General features: G+C 45.0%; 1 protein-coding gene across 2 annotated transcripts in view; it reads left to right on the top strand.

Annotated features, from left to right (window-relative positions):
* Positions 1-18,352, top strand: part of LOC138580089 (C-type lectin domain family 2 member B-like) — a 137,919-nt gene that overhangs the window by 47,607 nt on the left and 71,960 nt on the right. For both annotated transcript variants that reach the window (XM_069650364.1, XM_069650363.1), the window contains exon 2: positions 15,635-15,739. In XM_069650364.1, coding sequence (XP_069506465.1) covers positions 15,635-15,739 — 105 coding nt within the window. The remainder of the gene's footprint in view (positions 1-15,634; positions 15,740-18,352) is intronic.

The following is an 18,352-nucleotide window of genomic DNA, read 5'->3' as shown; positions in this document are numbered from 1 at the left end:
GGCAAAAGCAGGAACAAATGTCGATAGTGCATAACATGTTTTTCTCTTCTGTTATCCATAGAGGAAGGCACTTGCGGTGTGGCTAATCGTGCACTCGTTCATAAGGCGAATGGAGACGAGAGTGAGAGAGCCCTCATAGGGGAGCGTGTGAACGGAGGCTGCAATACACTGGATATGCAGGGGTTGCCTAAGAACGGGGCAGGTGCGCAGCCTCATGATGGAATGCAAGACAAAACAATACTTGCCTGAACCAGATCTGGTAATCCTCCATGTGGGAGAAATTACTTGGTTCCAATGGGCCAGAAGGAGCGGAGATTGGCTCTGGTTTCACTATTCGGTTGGTTAGGCAACGACTGCCCAAAGGCAGTGATCACATGGTCACAGATCATCCCAAGGATAAGGTGGGGAGTGGCATGGTCAACTAGGCCACTGAACACCTCCGCTAGGAAATTGAACAATGAACTGGCACGTCTAGCCAGAGGCTGACTGTGCGTGGTAGCCAACAGTTTGGTGCGGGAAACAGACAGTATGCACCACGATGGAGTGCATTTCTCAGACCATGCAACTGACTTACTGTTTGAGAACTTTCTGGCAGTAATGAACACGGCGCAGGCGAGGGGGGAGTATCCTCGACCGGGTGGTTGAAGGTCCTGGGCAGGTGGGGGACCATGTGGTCAGTGATTTGCCCCTCCCATGGGGACCCTGAGGCTGGTTAGGTGCAGTGGTGAGGGCACGGTCTGCCCCCCACTCGGGTGGCTTCGGCCCGCAAGGGGGATCCAATGGGAAGGTGGAAGAGAAAAGGGGGGTGGGTCCAGGAGATGAAAGCTGTCGGACAAGAGAAGGATGCCTCCTGGGATCACAACCCTCAACACAGGGTATGGTGGGGAGGTCCGCAATGGCGCAGGGGGGACCACACCGCTGTACAAACACCAGGTGGCAGAGTTAACAGTTCTACCGGGAACTGCCTCTCACAGGGAAGAAGTATTTAAATATGAGTTATGATTTATGTTATAAATTGCTATCTAAGATGTTGTGATGTTCTTGATTACTAGGGCTGTGTTTATATCAGTAATGCATTGATTGGATTAAAAGATTAAACATGGCCGGATATTTCCATAGAGTATGTGGGTTCTTTCTCTTCGGTCTGACTGGCAATGCCTCCCTGGTAAGCCCATGAGAGTGGGTCCCCTCCCCCAGTGCAGGGGCTGCAGGGTGGGCAGGACGGGAGGCACCGGAAAGGTGGAAGAGGAGGGGGCAGCTGCAGGTGCGGTCGCTGGGAGTTGGCCAAGGACGGGGCACACCCGTGGCGGAGTCAAAGGGGTGAGACACAGGGGTGCCGACAACAGTCCCATATAGCGCTGGTATAAGGGATCAGCGAATGAAGAGAGAGCAGCAGATCCTCTACCTCGCCTTCAGGACCCTGCTTGATGCTGCCTCATGGATCTCGCCCTGGAAGCAGCTGCCGCGCTTGCCTCCCTTCGCCGACCAGAGAGAACTCCTCGACACTCCTCTGCCAAGTTTTCCATCCCACCCACCAATTTTGGCAGTAGGAGGAGAGGAGCAGGTGGCAGACCATGTGGTCAGTGATTTGCCCCTCCCAGGGGGACCCTGAGGCCGGTTAGGTGTAGTGGTGAGGGCATGGTCTGCCTCCCACTGGTGTGGCTTTGGCCTGGCAAGGGGGATCCAATGGGAAAGTGGACGAGAAAAGTGGCGGTGGGTCCAGAAGGCGAAAGCTGTTGGACAAGAGAGGGGTGCCTCCTGGGATCACCCCCTTATGTAGGGTATGGCGGGGAGGTCTGCAACCGTGTATGGGGGACCTCACCGCTGTACAAACACCAGGGGGTGGAGTTAACATTGCCACCAGGAACTGCCTGTCACAGGGAAGAAGTATTGTAAATATAAGTTATGATTTATGTTAAAAATTGCTGTGTAAGATGTTGTGTTGGTTACTAGGGTTGTGTTTATGTTAGTAATGCATTGATTGGATTACAGTAATAATGTTAAAAGACTAAACATGGCCGGATATTTCCAAAGAATAGAGTGTGTGGGTTCTTTCTCTCCGGTCTGACTTGCAATGCCTCCCTGCTAAACCCACTGCTGGGAAGTTTAACGTGGTTCCAGTTGACAGTATTTCCACATTATGAAAATGTGCATAGTGTAAAACGAAGTGACACACACAAACTTACACATGGTCGGTGGTGGAAATGGAAAAAAGTAAAGGGGGTACCCACAAGGGACGGGTGGCGGCAGAGATCCGAGGGGATGGAGCTGGCAGTTGAACTTCCGCTCTAAGGAAATGTTCAAAATAATAGTTTTCAAATGGGACAATTTCTTTCATGCTGCTTCTTTCCAAACTCCACACTGTACATCGATGCCACTTTAAATCACTTCCATGGTAGTGCTGCACTCAAAATACTGTTGGTAATGCAGTGATTTTTTTGTCCATTAAGGGATCCACAGACATGCTCTACAGTAGAAAGCTACCAGGTTAGCTCAATAGGTTGAGAGACGTCATATATAAAAACTGGCTGTTAATCGTAAGGCTTTTTGCAATTCCTTATAAAAAAAACCAAGTGCTTTAAAATGTGTTTGATCAGAGGATGGGATGGGCTGGTTGCTTGCTTATATATATTCTGGGTGGAAGTGGGGGTATATCTGCCCCTGTAGTGAAAATCAAAGGTTGACACCCATGATCCCAGTGTTTAATTTCCTAACAGCTTCTGTCAGCACAACAGAAACATTTATTTGTGATTAAGCAGTTTGACAAGCTATTAACATCTTTATAAATATAGCCTTGTGATAAAAAAAAAAAAAAACACAAAGGAAGGGGCACAAAAATGACAGGGTATTTAAACACATTTCAAAGAAAACTAGTTAATGCAAGTTTAAGCAGCATGTCTGAGCTTGGAAATTCCTTTTTTTTGTTTCTATGAGTGCAAGATTCACATTTGGAAAACAATAGTGTGCCCAGCAGATAGAAAGCCTGCTTTTAACAGTGATGCCCCCACCCAAGTAATAGTTATGGCCCATTGATTCCTGTGGTGTCCCATCCAGGCCAGAAGACAGAAACACGCTAGGCGAATAGCGCCTGTAAACGCGCGAATGACGGAAGAGAAGATTTGATCACAGTGCCGTTGGTTTCACTCAGCATAGCAGGGCCTTGTCAGTGGTGAGGGAGACTGGGTTCTTGTGTTGCGAGGTGTGCATCATGAAATATTCCGTTTTCAAAAACTTGTTTTGTTTTAGCATTTTCCGTGCATTCACGTTAAACTGGGCACAAAATATGTTTTAAATAAGAAACCATAACATTTTTTAATTGCATTAAAGAACTGTGCGCTTTAAATACTTGTATATTAAACTAACCACTGTACTTTTGACAAACTTAACATCCTAAATGCAAGGATTCTTTTAAAGTATTTGCCTCTCAATGAACATTAGGTTGGGCTCGCACTGGGGATCGCATTTCATCAAGGGCTTTGGCTTCAAGGCCGCAGCTATTGTAATGCAGAGCTGCCCTGCACTGGGGAATTTCACACCTCCCTTGCACTCTTGAGCTTAGAGCAAACACTAATGTGGAGGAGGGGGGGTAGGAAGCAAAGGCAGGAGAGGGCTGGAATGCCATAGTGGTTTCAAACTGGCATTCAAAATCATTCTCTTTGTGAAAGCAAAATGCTACATTTTCCTACTACAAATGGGTGCTTTTCTTAGAGTCATGCTTGGGGCTCAGTAATACTGTGACTATAATAGAATTTACATTGTACTGGCTTAATTAAAAAAACCTTTCTCTTTATCACCGCAATCCTGCTTTTCATTGTTCATTCTGCTGTCCTAAATGCTTAATTTTATAGCACTGCACGCCCTAACATGGCTTGACATTTTCAGGAAATGCTGAAAAACATTGCATTTTAAAGCGAACTTGATTAGTAATGTTGGTCAAAGCTCAATCGGGTTTAAAGATAGTTTGGGAGGTTTTTGTGTAGTTGCTATGCTCCAACAGATTTTTAGGAAAATATATCCAAAATGGTGCATTTTAAGTACACTGGGTCACTTTATTTCACATAATCGGTTATGATTATGAGAAATAAAGTTAAGGATTTAATACAACGGATAGACAAATAAAAAGCAGTAAACACACACTGTTATTATAACACACTGACACACACACACAGAGATCCTTAGGCAAACCTAACAGTCAACGCACCTAGATTTGGTGGGTGTCACTTGCCCTGTACTCAATTCGAGCTTACCAAAATCTGTGTACCCTTCCATACATTTGATTCAGTCGGCTCTCTCCCACTTAAAACATTCAATTTCAACTGCCTTGAAATTGCAATAGGTTAGGTAGGTGCAAAGAGAGGTAGAGACAAGAAAACAGAGAGGCAGAACCGTATAGCAAGACACACCCACACAAAGGCAGCAAACGCAAATGTCCCTAATCAATGCACGGTAGGTGATCAATTCCTTGTTTCATTCTTTGGATTCTGGAAAAAGTACTTTTCCCATTTTAAAATTAGGACTACAGGTCTCAGTATGTAAAGGAAAAACCAGGACTGGAGCACCCACTTAAAGCTTAAATGGGGAAACCTAAAAGCTCTTACAAATGCACATAGGCCAAAACAAATAAATACACGCTTGTTCTGACATATGTATAGTCATGCACAGGGAGGCAGCCACATGCACACATACACACGCCTGTATCCCCTATCCACCCAAATACACTAAGAAGCACCCAGTGTGCCTGTCTCAGTTAACAGGACAGTCATGAAAAGGTTATGGACAGCTGTCTCATAATACCCAGAATGTCCCTGCCTGTAGTCTGCAGGCATTGACCTATACCTGAAGTACAAAAATTGTTTTAGAGTTACCGAACGTTGCCAAGTATTTGTGCCTGTGTGAATTATTACCTACTCATCCATCTCCTCATCACAGTCTCTCAATACTGCCCTTTCCAAAACATAGCATGAAAGAACACTAAACGACAGAAATACCCTCCTCCTCACAACATGACCTCTTTTTCTCTGTTGCTGCTGCAATGAGCAAATCAGTCCTTTCCAGAACCAAAAATAAGTGTATGAAACCGTAATGTTACTTTTTTTTATTACCGGTGTGCATATTCCTGAGCTCTCTGCATCATTCTTCCAATATTGGGACAGTTGGGATTCCTCTCTGGTACCTGAGTATTGCTGGGCAGGCTGAGTGATCCTGGGGACAGCTTCAGGCAGGGAAAAGTCAGTACTCTCCCACTATTGTGGCACTATCCAGCATACAGCAGTCCACATACAAAGTGGGAGCATAAGGTTCCAGATCTCAGCAGTGTGATAGCATGCAACAATTCACTTTTCCCTAGCCCTTCGGTTTCATTGGTTATTCCTCAGCAGCATAAGAAGAGAAACCAACACTGCAGCCCGTGCATGTTGGCAAGCAACCTGGCATATTGAACAATGAAGCTTTAGCCTGCAGCGGTGTGAAAGTGCACAAAGTTACACCAGCACAGGAAAATGCCTCTGGAACAGACAATGTGGCAGTTCCTATGTGCTTACTACGCAGTGAACAACCCACTAAGGCAGTGGTCTGCAATCTTTCGCTCTGCAGATGATTTGAACTTCAACTCCCACCAGCCCGAGCCATCATAGTCAATGGCGACAGATCATGGGAGTAATAGACCCCTGCACTGTGATAGCTATGGAGAAGGATACATTCCAAAGCCTAATCGCCACTACTATTGCCCACTGGTGTTGGAAGCATCCATTCTTTACTCTCGCCCGTTGAACTTTGCACAGTGCGGCTTGACGCCTCAGGTGCTTTGTTCTAGCCTAGTCACAGTGAGCTGCGAGCTGTGAGCATGGAGGCGGCCCAGCCAGCTACACAGGTCGTTGCCTGAGACTAGTGCCCAGTGCGGGTGCGGGCGGGCCGGCGGGGGAGGAGATGAGCGGCAGGTGTCGAGTGAGTGTATGGCACAGATTGCAGTGCCCCTGTGAAGAAACAATACCTAGCAGGTCATCTTCTGGGTGAGCGCCGTGTTGGCTCACTACTGCAGCAGGTGAGACTCACTGTGGACTGAAGACGGGTTTGGCCAATGAGTTGTTAGTGAGACAGCTGGTAAGATAGACAGAAGGTCTGTAGTAACTCCCAGCTGCTTTCCCAGGTTGTGTGCCCCCACTTAATTGGCTAGAACAACATTGTATAAGTTAGCAAAGTTAGCAAAGGGTTTGTATTGGAAGTTTGCTAATACTAATACTGATATGTTTGCAGCTAGTTGTTGCTAGATGCATTTTACCCCTTAGACCCTTGCTTTGAGCTCACATTTGAGCTTACCCCATACATAAGAGCAGGCAGTGCACTCAGATGAGTAGCCCCCAACACACATCACTTTGTTTTGCTGATAGTGACTGCTGGACACTGTCCTTTGAGCTATCAGCATTCATCCGGCATTCATCGTTAGGGTGTGGAGAGCGTGTGGTCTTCAGTGTTCCATGGTGGGACAAGAGGGACTGGATGGAAAAACACTGAGTACACACCAGCCTGCACCTCGAGCGAAACAAAATTGATGGATCAAATGTTCCCTGCATCAGGTGCAAGTTCAGAATGTATAGTGACTCTCTAAAGTTTAAAAAACAGTTGTCCTTTGCTCTATCTGCAGATCAGACCCTTGTACTGGACACAAGTGTGTCCGGTTTTCTATCACGAGGGTCGGAGGGCCAAAAGAAATAATATCTGTATTGGCACATGCCCTCCTGTTAACAAGGAGAGTGTATCATCATGTTCAAGTATGTCAAAAGATCTAGTAGTTCTGGAAAGCAGCAGTAACTTGAGACTTCTTGCATCCCTCCTCGACGATTTAGGTCGGGAGGTCCTGGTTACCAGTATGCAGAACCAGAGATCAGCTGGGGCTTTGCTTCCTTTGGCAATGGGAGAGGAAAGCAGAGGCAAAAAGTGCATGTCCAGCGGTCTTCTTGTGGCTCGGGTACACCCAGCAGAACTTTCTCAGTAAAGCAGTATACTCACAACTGTTTCCCTCGGTCCTTCTCACAGCTTGCCATTGGCCTCTAGCTACGTATGCCTTTGCTTCCCGCTTCATATGCTCTGCACTGCATCATGGGTCTCGAGCGCTCCTCGTGCCACACCGCCACACCAGAGAGATCCCACCGCACACAGCTGGCTGTGCTCCCATAGCTGCCTCAGCTTCTGCCTATCTCTCTGCCTTGGCTTCCATTGGTTTCAGGTTTCCTGTTTATAATGCTCCCACCTCCATTTCCATTACACAATGAACTAGACCGCTCATCAGGAAAGCAGTAGTTCTGCTTTACTCCTGTTGTCCTCCTCCTCATCCCAGTACTTGGCTGGGGTTGATCGTTGTTTGTTTTTTCAAAATGAGGATGTGTTAGTCTAGTTAGTCTAGTTATCCTCTTCTTTGTCCCAGTACTGTATTGATGCCATTTAGGTAATATTTTATGGGGAGCCCAAGAAAAGGGTTGACAAAAGCTTATGAAGGCTTGAGGGATGGAGGGTCCATGTGGAAAGGGAAATGGGGGATACCATGTCTCACTTAAGGCTATCCTCTCCCCAAAACTCCTCCACTCAGGTGATCCTCCCTCGCATATCCACCCCCAGGGTCGGGATCCAAAAGCGATGGCCTTTCCCTGACCACCTGAAAAGAGGATCCCTGTGGAAAATAAGTCAGGACGCCTTCAGGTGCCTCACATACCCTTCCCCTAAGAATAGGGCCTCCCGCACAAGGGATATATGGTAATGGTTTCATTTCTCAGGGTGGGGCGGGGGGGTTGCTGGGAATCTCTCTGGATTGAGGACCAATCCCACATAGAAGTGGTGGCTACCATTGGTTCTTCTTGCCAATTTTTGAAAGGTGAAAACTGTGAACGGCTTGGGCTGACTTCATGTAGCAAGGATGGAAAGCTGGCAAAGTCAGTCCCGATCCGGAATCACGGCTGAAGGAAACATTGTAGTTATGCCTTGCACATGTATAGGTATAGCAACTTTGGGGTAGATCTCTTGATCTTCACCGACACATTGATTCTCACCAAAGGTGCACCATTTAATTGCTCAGGTGGTACTAGATTAGCTCGCACATATGTCTGTTTACTTCCAGAAACTACTAGGGCCTGTCCCGGGATCCCATTCACAAAAACTGATTTGTGACTGAATTTATATGATGTCCCACAAAAGAAATAGCTGTGTGTTTCAATGTTTTCATAAGAACATGGATCCTCCCATTCTTCTACCATACATCCAATCTCCATGAGTTCCTCTCTTTTATTATGGGGACAATTCTGAGCTAGATATCCTGGCTCTTTGCAGGTAAAACAGATTGGGATCATGGTTTGTATTGGTCTACCGTCTTCTCTACTCACTTCCTCTTTGGATTTGGGATTTAGCTTTTTCTTTTGGTGGAAAGTTGGGGTGGGGAGGTCCTCCTATTTTCTTTCCACTCTTCTACTGAGTGTAGTAAATTAAAATGTTTGTTGGCCTCAGTGACATTTTGGGCTGTTTCAACAGCTAAAGAGAGTGTGGGCTTGTTCAGTTGTAAGGCGGCCCAGCCTGTAGGAGGGATGGAGGTAAGGAGTTGATAAATTGTTCTATGTTTAGGGCTTCCAATACATCCAGTAAGGTTTTCTTTCCTAACCCTAAGGACATCATATTCTTAACTCACTCTCCCAATTCCACTGGTGTTTCCCAGGGGTTTAGTTTAATACTTCATAAATTCTGATGATAGAAATTGTTGGTTTGTCCCACTCCTTATAAGAGACCTTCTTTGATTTCAGTGAAAGTGGCTTTTCCTGGGAGGTTTAGTAACTGGTACGACATTTTTAATTCTCCTTTTAATAAAGGTCCTAGATAGCATAGTTTTAACTCATCCCCCCATCGAAACTGGATTACTAACCTTTCAAAGTTCAAGAAAAAAAAATCCTAAATCATCCCCTTCTTTGTAGGTTTGTAGAACTCCCTGTCCCGGTAGAATGTTTGTTTTTTCTTCAGCGGCAGTCACATGTTCAAGTCCAATTTGAAATCGCCCCTCCACTTGTATTTGATGGGCAGCCAGCTGAGATAACACCTCGTCTAAGGATGATATGGTGTCTGGAGGTGATGTGGTTTCACTTGAACTTTCGTCATAATCGGACATAGAAACAAATTCAGAGTCCCTTTCGGTTTCAGGGCCTGAATCAATTTTGGTTGGGCTGATTGAACTCATGTTACCTTTTCCCTCTTTCCCTTGGACCAACTCTGGAGAAGGATGAGTTGGAGTGGCAGGGGAGAGTCCCTTTCCAGGGTTAAAAGGACTGAATGCCCTGGGTCGAATAAACACTTGTGGTTTTCTGATGTTTAAAAAACTTCTATCCCAATGTTTCAAACGATAGGTGGCCAAGGGAAGAGTGTCAAGAAGGATGTGTGATCTATATAAAGTCTTGACACTTAATCGGGATCTGCAACTGGGTGGAAATTATCCTCTTCATTGTTGACACTTTAGGCTGCGCCTGAAATCTCACAATCGTTTTCTTCCCTGAGGGTTGTTGTACTACAGCAACATAAGGGTTCCCCAATTTGTACCAATTCAGAGTATATACACACAACAGTTTCAAATGTTCTAAACAAAGTTTTAATTAACTTAAAATGCAGGGTGGAATAATGTCTAACTTGCCCTATGCTAAGGTGGGATTTCCCTACCTAAAGAAAAATAAGGATAGTCTATGTCAGGAAGTCCAAAGCAAAACTTCTGTCTATGTCCAAAACCTATACTTGCCCTCACAAATAACTGCATGCAACATGTAGGGATATCAGCATCAAAAAGGAATAGTGTTCAGAGTGAAGTTCAGAACTCCTACTAGCTCTTTGGCTTGTAATCACACAGGGGTTCCCTTCCCCAAGTTCACAGTAGTTAATCAAATGCAGGGGTTCTCTTGCCCAAGTTCGAAGAGGTTCATCAAACACAGGGGTTCCCTTCCCCAAGTTCAAATCTTCCACCTTTCAAACAAAAAGAGTTCAGATCTTTCAGCTCTCAAACACTTGACTTTAATATCACAACCAGGTCTTTCCACAACACAAGCTTCTTTATAGGGGTTTTCAGTGGCTTTTCCATTCAGGGACCCTGGTCTAGGTGCAGCTGTCAGACCACATGGTCCACCCATTAAAGGTCATGCAACCGTTACCCTGCCTTGACTGCTTTTCCTTTAATACCTGTCCACTGCTTCTCCTCAGCATTGAGGTTTGCCTCTGTCTCATGTGTTAGACTTTCCTGACATGGTATGGTGGCTGGATGACCACCTTGCACTTGTTAGGCCCTCTTATGTTTCCTTGGCTCTTGCCAATGATTGTTTCATTATAATATAGAGCACCAGAATGGTGTGATATATCTCAGTGGTGGGTATAAAACGCATTTCAGCAGTTGGCACAAGTTCATTTTTAGCGACTAGTTTGTATTTGATTTCAGAATGTGGTATGTGATGTGTTTCAGCAGTGGGTGTGCACTATGTCTCAGTACTGGGAATCTTTCTCACTACAGCAGCAGGGATGCTCTGTTTGTCAGCGCTTCAGTTCAGTAATAAGCCTTTCCTGTGTGAATTCTGCATTTCAATAGGTTTATTACACCTGGAAATTGGTACTGAATTTAATCAGTCATCATTTACTGTGCTTCTGTGTGTGTAATGTGCTGTATTTCAGCAAAGGGTATACATTGGATTTCAGCAGAAGTTATAGATTGTATTGTACTTGTAAGTATGTATTATATTATAGGATTGGGGTGCAATGCATTTCAACTTTGGACATTATGTATCTCATACATTTCTACCAATAAGTGTATTTAAAATCTGGGTCCAAACAGTGGTTCTATGCTGTAATGTAGAAGTTAGTATGCACTGTGTTTCAGAAATAGGTATGTGTTCAGATAGATTTTCAGAATCAGTCCTGTGAACGGATTCTACGAGGCCACCCTATTCTGCTAAATAGGGAAAAACAATAATGGGCCTCATTACAAGTACAGTGGTGTGCTAAAAACGCAATATTGAGGCATAATTAAGCTACCACATTACCGGACTGCTGTAGTATAACTTTGATGGTAAGGTGGAGGATTTTCCTCCAACAAAATGCTGTAGGTAAATCCTCCACCTTGACACCAGAAAATGACAAAACTGACGGAATTACCACTGGCGAAATTACAGCAGACAGTAATTTTGCCTAAATCCCCATAGGGTCCTACGGATTCCAAAAATCTGCTCTGCCCTACCACAGCTTGTAATCCTGTGGTTAATCTGTGGTTAATCTGCGGGACGTCTAGCCAAACTCTATCTGTGCATTGTGACTGGATAGCAAGGTTTAGATGAGAGAGGACACAGAACTAGGCAACATTAATGAAATGCAGTTATTTATTTAGGCCTTAGACAAACTCATAGCAAAGAAAAACCACAGCAAGTCACACACTAAAACAGTCACTACTTTTACATACACATTCACCTTGGTGTGCTCTGCTAAGAGCACTAACACATCACTTTTAAAATACATTCCAAATCAGTTTTCAGAATACTGGAGTAGTAGTTTGTCCTTTATCCCATTAATATGGCCTCAACGCGCTTGTGGTGGGAACGCCCTTGGGGGAACAAAGTCCAAGGTCTGGGAACATTGACAGAATGATTAGAATGCTTGTGTGCATTTTGCCAGGATAATGAGTTAGGTGGGCTGGCTGAGCTGCAGTAAGCTACACATCAAGATCAGACATGTGGATGGGTACTGAGGTGGTCAGGAAAGTGCGTGAGTGAGCTACACCGAATATTGTCACAGGTCATCACTGCGTTTTGATGAGAGTGGTGTTGTGCTTTGTGATCTTAGTCTGGTCTATGAAGCCGAAAACATTGTGTCCAGCTAGACCTGAATTTTTGTCGTAGGTCGTCACTTCATTCTGATGCATGCAGGTGGGTAGCCGTGTCTGCGGCTAATGTCCACCGAAGTGGTGCGTGAATGCCTAACTTGAGGCTCAGATGGAGCTTTGTTTTTGATGTAGCTGCGTGATCAGATATTCTGTATAATAAACAGTAATTTGACTGCATGTGCATCTGATTGTTATGCATTGTGGGTTCTCATTTGTATTGTTGGTACTAACACAAGTATGTAGTTAGTCTTGAATTGTTAGCTATTTATTCCATGTTTAACATTACTCAAAACTGTCATAGGGTAGCATTTATTGTTTTACTAGCCAAAATTACCAGAGTAAAAAATATTGCACTTCTATGGTGCATGCTGCAGCCATTGTCTATGTGTATGTATGATTAAGTTCTTGTATTAACAACAACAGTTCAATATAATGTTTTTAGAGGAGTACATTCTTTAATACATTCAGTAGTTCATGACAGGTCTTCCAATCACCCCCAACATCTCATTACCAACATTATAAACACAACCCTTTAAAGGGACTTTACATCAACATGTATTTCATATGTGCTGTCATCACTGATGTCATCAATGACATTTGTGATGTTATCTTTGATGTCCGTCTTGGCAGTGCACGGTGGTGGCGCAATTTATGGTTTCTTAGCTTACCATAACTGGCAAATTTCTGGGAGTGTTCGGTTTTACTTGTAGCCATAACATCCCTTTAACAATTTCATAGGTTTTTATTAGTGCAAATTAACCATAAAGTCCTTTTAACAACGTTTTTCCTGTTCATTTAATAGAATTTTATGAGTGAAAATGTTTCATGATGTTATATCATTGTTTACCAGTTATTAATGATTCCTCTTTTAACATATATGAAAGAATTGTAAACCTCCTTTAACAAACATTTTTTGCAAAGCATACTAATGTTTGCCATTAGCAGCACATGCTGGGGATGCAAGTCATGGTTGAATTGCCTAAGTCATGAGGCTTGTCTATGACCCCAGCCCCACCAAACCACCCCCACTATCTCTTGCAACTACCCTGCATCCTAGGTCAGTGTCCATACCCTCATAATGTGACCAATAGCCAGTGCTCATGGCTTTCAGCCATGGCCAGTCTCCACTATCCATGCGGCATGGGCTTTGGCCATTCTGCATTCCTCAATAGGCAAATCAGAGTAGACACTGCCGAGGCAGCAAAGTTATATCACTATTTTTTGTACTTACTTTTGACACTTTCAAAGTAAACCACAGGAGAGAATTTTCGAAAAAATGCTTTCAGGTCCTTGCTGATGCTCCGTGGGCAGGTTTGCTGCAATCCCGTCCAGCACTTCCGGGCTGCAACCGCAAGCAGAATTTTTTTCCCCATTTAAACCTAGAGCTTCGGCCATGCCGCATGCCCCAATAAGTAAATCATAGTAGGCATTTGTCCTTGCCAAGGGCCAGGCCCACTGTCCATTCACCAAAGTTATATAACTATTATTTGTACTTAAATTTGACACTTTGGATAAATAAAACACAGGACAGATTTGCAAAACCATGCTTTGCCATCCTTGCTGATGCTCTTTGCAAATGTTTCCTGCAATCCTGTCCAGCACTTCAGGCTGTAGCCACGAGCAGAATTTCTTTGCCCATTCAAACCAATTCTAATTTCAAAAAACATTATCACATACCCTATCCTTGGTGTCCATGCCCACTTTAACCCCATTGCCGGTCCCTCATGGTCATTGCCAGTATCCAGATTGTCCGGGTCATGGACATCTTGGGGACTGCCTGGGACTTAGGCCACCACACAGTGTCGCACACAAGAGCGACGTTGACACCGGGAACAGGAACAGGCACAGCCTTCTTTATTTGGAATCAGCCTCAAACTGACTTGTACCCCGTGTTTCCTACTCATCACTTCCCACCCCGCTCCCTAGTAGGGGTGTCACGGTATTAGTTTTATGACTGTACAATAACATTCTTGCCAAATGACGGTATATCATGGTTATCGCGGTATAGAAGGTGGAGTTAACTAATCTTAACAAATATTTTCTAAAAGGTCATACATTGTCAGATTTATCATCACAAATAAAACCAGGCACCCAGGGCCACAATTGGGCTTTTCAACATACTTTCCACTGAAATGCCACCCCTTGCTTCCACCAAACACAAACACACGTGTAGAGAGGAGGAGGGCGGTGAGCCCTTTTGCGACTGGCAAGCAAACTGAATAGCTTTTCTTAAGTGGTCATTTAGGCTTTTAGCTCCCCCACTGGCTACTGGTGAAGATGAACATGTTACCATCTTTATAACCTGCATGCCACAGAACAATGGAGGCTGATGAGGCCCACTGTCTCTGTGGGTACTTGAGTATAGTCCTAATCACACACCATCTCCATGGGGATCTTACCATCATTGTAATCACACACCATCTCTGTGGGGACCTCAATATAATTGCAAGTGAACACTGTCTCTGTGGGGACTTTTTCATGATTATCGCACACGATCTCTGTGGAAAATGTTAACTTTTCCATAATCAAACATGCCCCCTAGAGGAAAGTTAACTCCACTATTAGTATACACATTCCAAAAGGAGAAATGAACGTCATTTCCATTACACCATTTCTAAAGAGGAGATATGAGTTAGCAGGGAAGATGATGCCTGTGAAAGAATGAAATCCGAATTAGAATTCTTTATTCCTTTTTGGGCTCAGTGTGTCAGCCTGGGTCAATCAAGTCATCTCCTCTGTCCCAGTTAACTTTTCTGGAACATTTTGAGTGTTTATAATAGTGTTTAATTCAGACACTAAGTGCCTTTTTAAGTTTCACATGTAAATTAAACATCTTGTGGGAAATGCTAAACCATCAAAATCCATCTGTTGTGATGGCTAAAATGCAGGCAGGTACTCACATGTACAAATACAATTGTATAATGTATATTGAGTACTATAAAGTAAGCTTTTTTCCATTTGCTTATGGTGCAATCCATCCCAAATTTGCAAATATGAAGTTGGATCCTGTATTATGAATTTTTTCTGAACATAGTTCTGCTATTAGCCCATTTCTAAAACATTGGGAAGGGTTAGTCCCCACAAGGCAGGTATCCACACATAGCCCCTACAAGGTAGGTAAAGAGAGAGAGAGAGAGAGAGAGAGAGAGAGAGAGAGAGAGAGAGAGAGAGAGAGAGAGAGTGTGTGTGTGTGTGTGTGTGTGTGTGTGTGTGTGTGTGTGTGTGTGTGTGTGTGTGTGTGTGTGTGTGTGTGTGTGTGTGTGTGTGTGTGTGTGTGTGTGTGTGTGTGTGTGTGTGTGTGTGTGTGTGTGTGTGTGTGTGTGTGTGTGTGTGTGTGTGTGTGTGTGTGTGTGTGTGTGTGTGTGTGTGTGTGTGTGTGTGTGTGTGTGTGTGTGTGTGTGTGTGTGTGTGTGTGTGTGTGTGTGTGTGTGTGTGTGTGTGTGTGTGTGTGTGTGTGTGTGTGTGTGTGTGTGTGTGTGTGTGTGTGTGTGTGTGTGTGTTTTGTCGTCCACAGTCTCTTTACCTTCATTTCACACTCTTTACAATGCACTATTCTCGAATTACTGTTACCTTGTGTTGTCTGTCTATGTCAAACCTGTTGAGAAATCTGTTTTATAAAATAATGTAATATGAAGGGATCTGTTGCACCCAGAGCACGATTGGGACTGCAGCAGGCCATGAGCGCGTCACCCCAGGCTCCTCCCCTGATTTCTGTATATTCAGCGATTCCTCCATTTCATCCTTCTCTTCCCTCAATAGAGTGCTGCTCTCGCCTGCTGGTCACCGTGTCCATCCCTCGCTGGGTCTTGATCGCTGCCTTGTTGGTGGTTTCTACAGTGGTCTCCGCACTCACAGCAGTAATCGGTACAGTATCTCCTCCTTCTATGAAGACCCTGTGGGGGGAGTGGGGGCACTAAGACATTTCTTTATCAGAACAATGGTTGACCCTCACCGGGTTCTCTAATCGTAGAGTATGGGGCGTAGACCTATAAAGTGGTGAAACTCTGCAGTGGCCATCATCATCATCATCATGTGTAGGGATGGAGGTACTCTGCTCCTTAAGATGCATAGTGAAGTGGCACCCTGCATGGCCTGTGCACTGGCATTGCTAATATCGTAACGTCTGAGGAGAATTGTTTGTTCGCTGTCTGCTATTAGGAATGTTTAACTGAGACGGGGAAAAGTCATATTCCTGAGAGGGGAATTCACTGAAGTGTGGATTTGATAGAAATTTCAGTACAAAGAAAATATTTTTTCTCCTAAAACAGCTACAGAATAAATGTAAATTCTACATTGTGAAGATCTTTAAAGGGTATATAAAACCCAATCTAAAAGGAAGTTTAAAGGAAACTCCTTTGGCTATATATATGTGTATGTGTAAACCATTTTGTGGGCAGCCCCTGCTCCTAACTATTGCTCCTTCCAATCCCTAAAGCTTCTTCAAGGCTCAGAATTCAGATTGGGTAAGGAGCCAAAAGTAGCTCCTGGGTATTGCAAAGGAGGGCAGAAGAAGGAGTCTGACACAAAGGTGGCATGTTTGTGGCTAAAGACCTTTATTAAAGAAGAAAGCAAGAAAAAACCTGTCTATCGCTGTTCCTAAAGGGCGGCGGGGTGAGAGGGGAGGTTGCCCTGCTTTGGCTAAAGACAAGGTGTCTGTCCGGGTGTCTTGTCAATTCAAAAGTGTCCACCTTTCTGTGTCAAGAAAACCCTACTTCTGCCCCTTACACTAGAAATGAAGTAATGAGGCAGCTCAGTTCTGTTCCCAGGAGAATTACTCCCTTCTCATGGGCTGTGGTGCCTGGTTAGTTGAAACAGTTCCCCAATCTTAGAACAGTCTCGTGTCTCAGACATTGTCAGGAGGAATGGCTCCCTTCTCCTGGGCCGTGGTGCCTGGTTAGTTGAAACAGTTCCCCAATCTTAGAACAGTCTTGTGTCTCACACATTGTCAGGAGGAATGGCTCCCTTCTCATGGGCTGTGGTGCCTGGTTAGTTGAAACAGTTCCCCAATCTTAGAACAGTCTCGTGTCTCAGACATTGTCAGGAGGAATGGCTCCCTTCTCCTGGGCCGTGGTGCCTGGTTAGTTCAAACAGTTCCCCAATCTTAGAACACTCTCGTGTCTCAGACATTGTCAGGAGGAATGGCTCCCTTCTCCTGGGCCGTGGTGCCTGGTTAGTTGAAACAGTTCCCCAATCTTAGAACAGTCTCGTGTCTCAGACATTGTCAGGAGGAATGGCTCCCTTCTCCTGGGCCGTGTTGCCTGGTTAGTTCAAACAGTTCCCCAATCTTAGAACAGTCTCGTGTCTCAGACATTGTCAGGAGGAATGGCTCCCTTCTCCTGGGCCGTGGTGCCTGGTTAGTTCAAACAGTTCCCCAATCTTAGAATAGTCTCGTGTCTCAGACATTGTCAGGAGGAATGGCTCCCTTCTTCTGGGCCGTGGCGCCTGGTTAGTTCAAACAGTTCCCCAATCTTAGAATAGTCTTGTGTCTCATACATTGTCGAGGAATGGCTCCCTTCCTCTGATAGCATAGTTCCACATCTTACTTTCTTGGTAAGGCAGGAGAATGTCTCCCTTGTCCTGACCAATAGCCCAGGGGAATGGCTCCCTTCCCCAGGCCCTATGGACCTTCCTTCCGGTCCGGGTTACCAGGAGAATGACTCCATTCGCCTGGTCTTCCTTCTCCTTAGGCTTCAAACTTACAATACCCACTCTGAGTGTTGTGAGTATCTGTGACCCTGGCATCTCTACTTCCTTGACCTGGCCCACTTGGTTCACTTCCCTGCCAAGTACTGCCACAAGGAAGTTCTCCTGTATCTCAGTTAGTGGGGTTATCCCTGCCACTGTTGTGCGGGACTCTCCCTCTCAACTCCTCTTTATGGTACTTGGGTCCCTGGTGATCAACAGGCCAGGGTCGGACTGGGACAAGAAATAGGCCCGGACACCCAAATAAAAGTGGCTGGCCCCTCGCATCAAAAAAAGTGGCCCTTAAACCATCATCCGTGAATCGCGTCAATTCACGACTTTACAGAAAATGCTACTTATGGAGGATTCATGTGTCTGTTACATCACAGCTCATGAAATAACATAACTTTGCATACAGTTCTGTGACCGGGTCCACAGCTCCGATGCGCAGGAGTGGCATGTACCAACCACCCCCACTGCGGTGTTGGGACCTGCTGCAAGTTGATGCTTATACAGGGTGCCGCAACCTCAGCAGGGAAGGAGGGTTAGGGTAACGATGGTTGGATATGAGGGGTTGGAGGGGAGTAGCGAAACCGGAATGAGGTTTCGGGAGAGGTAATGGATAGATTGGGGATGTTAGGGTAAGGTTTTGACCATTGCGTGGTCATAGGATGTGTCATAGTAGCTGTTCAAATGCTGCAAGAGAGAGAGAGAGTGCTACAATGAGTGCCTATGGCACGTTCCCCACCCTTCTTGACATAAATAAGCCCCCCCAACTTTCCCACCCCTTGTGCA

This window comes from Ambystoma mexicanum, chromosome 3p (assembly GCF_040938575.1).
Source record: "Ambystoma mexicanum isolate Mex_15411 chromosome 3p, UKY_AmexF1_1, whole genome shotgun sequence".
Classification (NCBI taxonomy): Eukaryota; Metazoa; Chordata; class Amphibia; order Caudata; family Ambystomatidae; genus Ambystoma; species Ambystoma mexicanum.
Note: the sequence above shows the minus strand (reverse complement) of the source record. Positions and strands in the feature narration are given on the sequence as shown.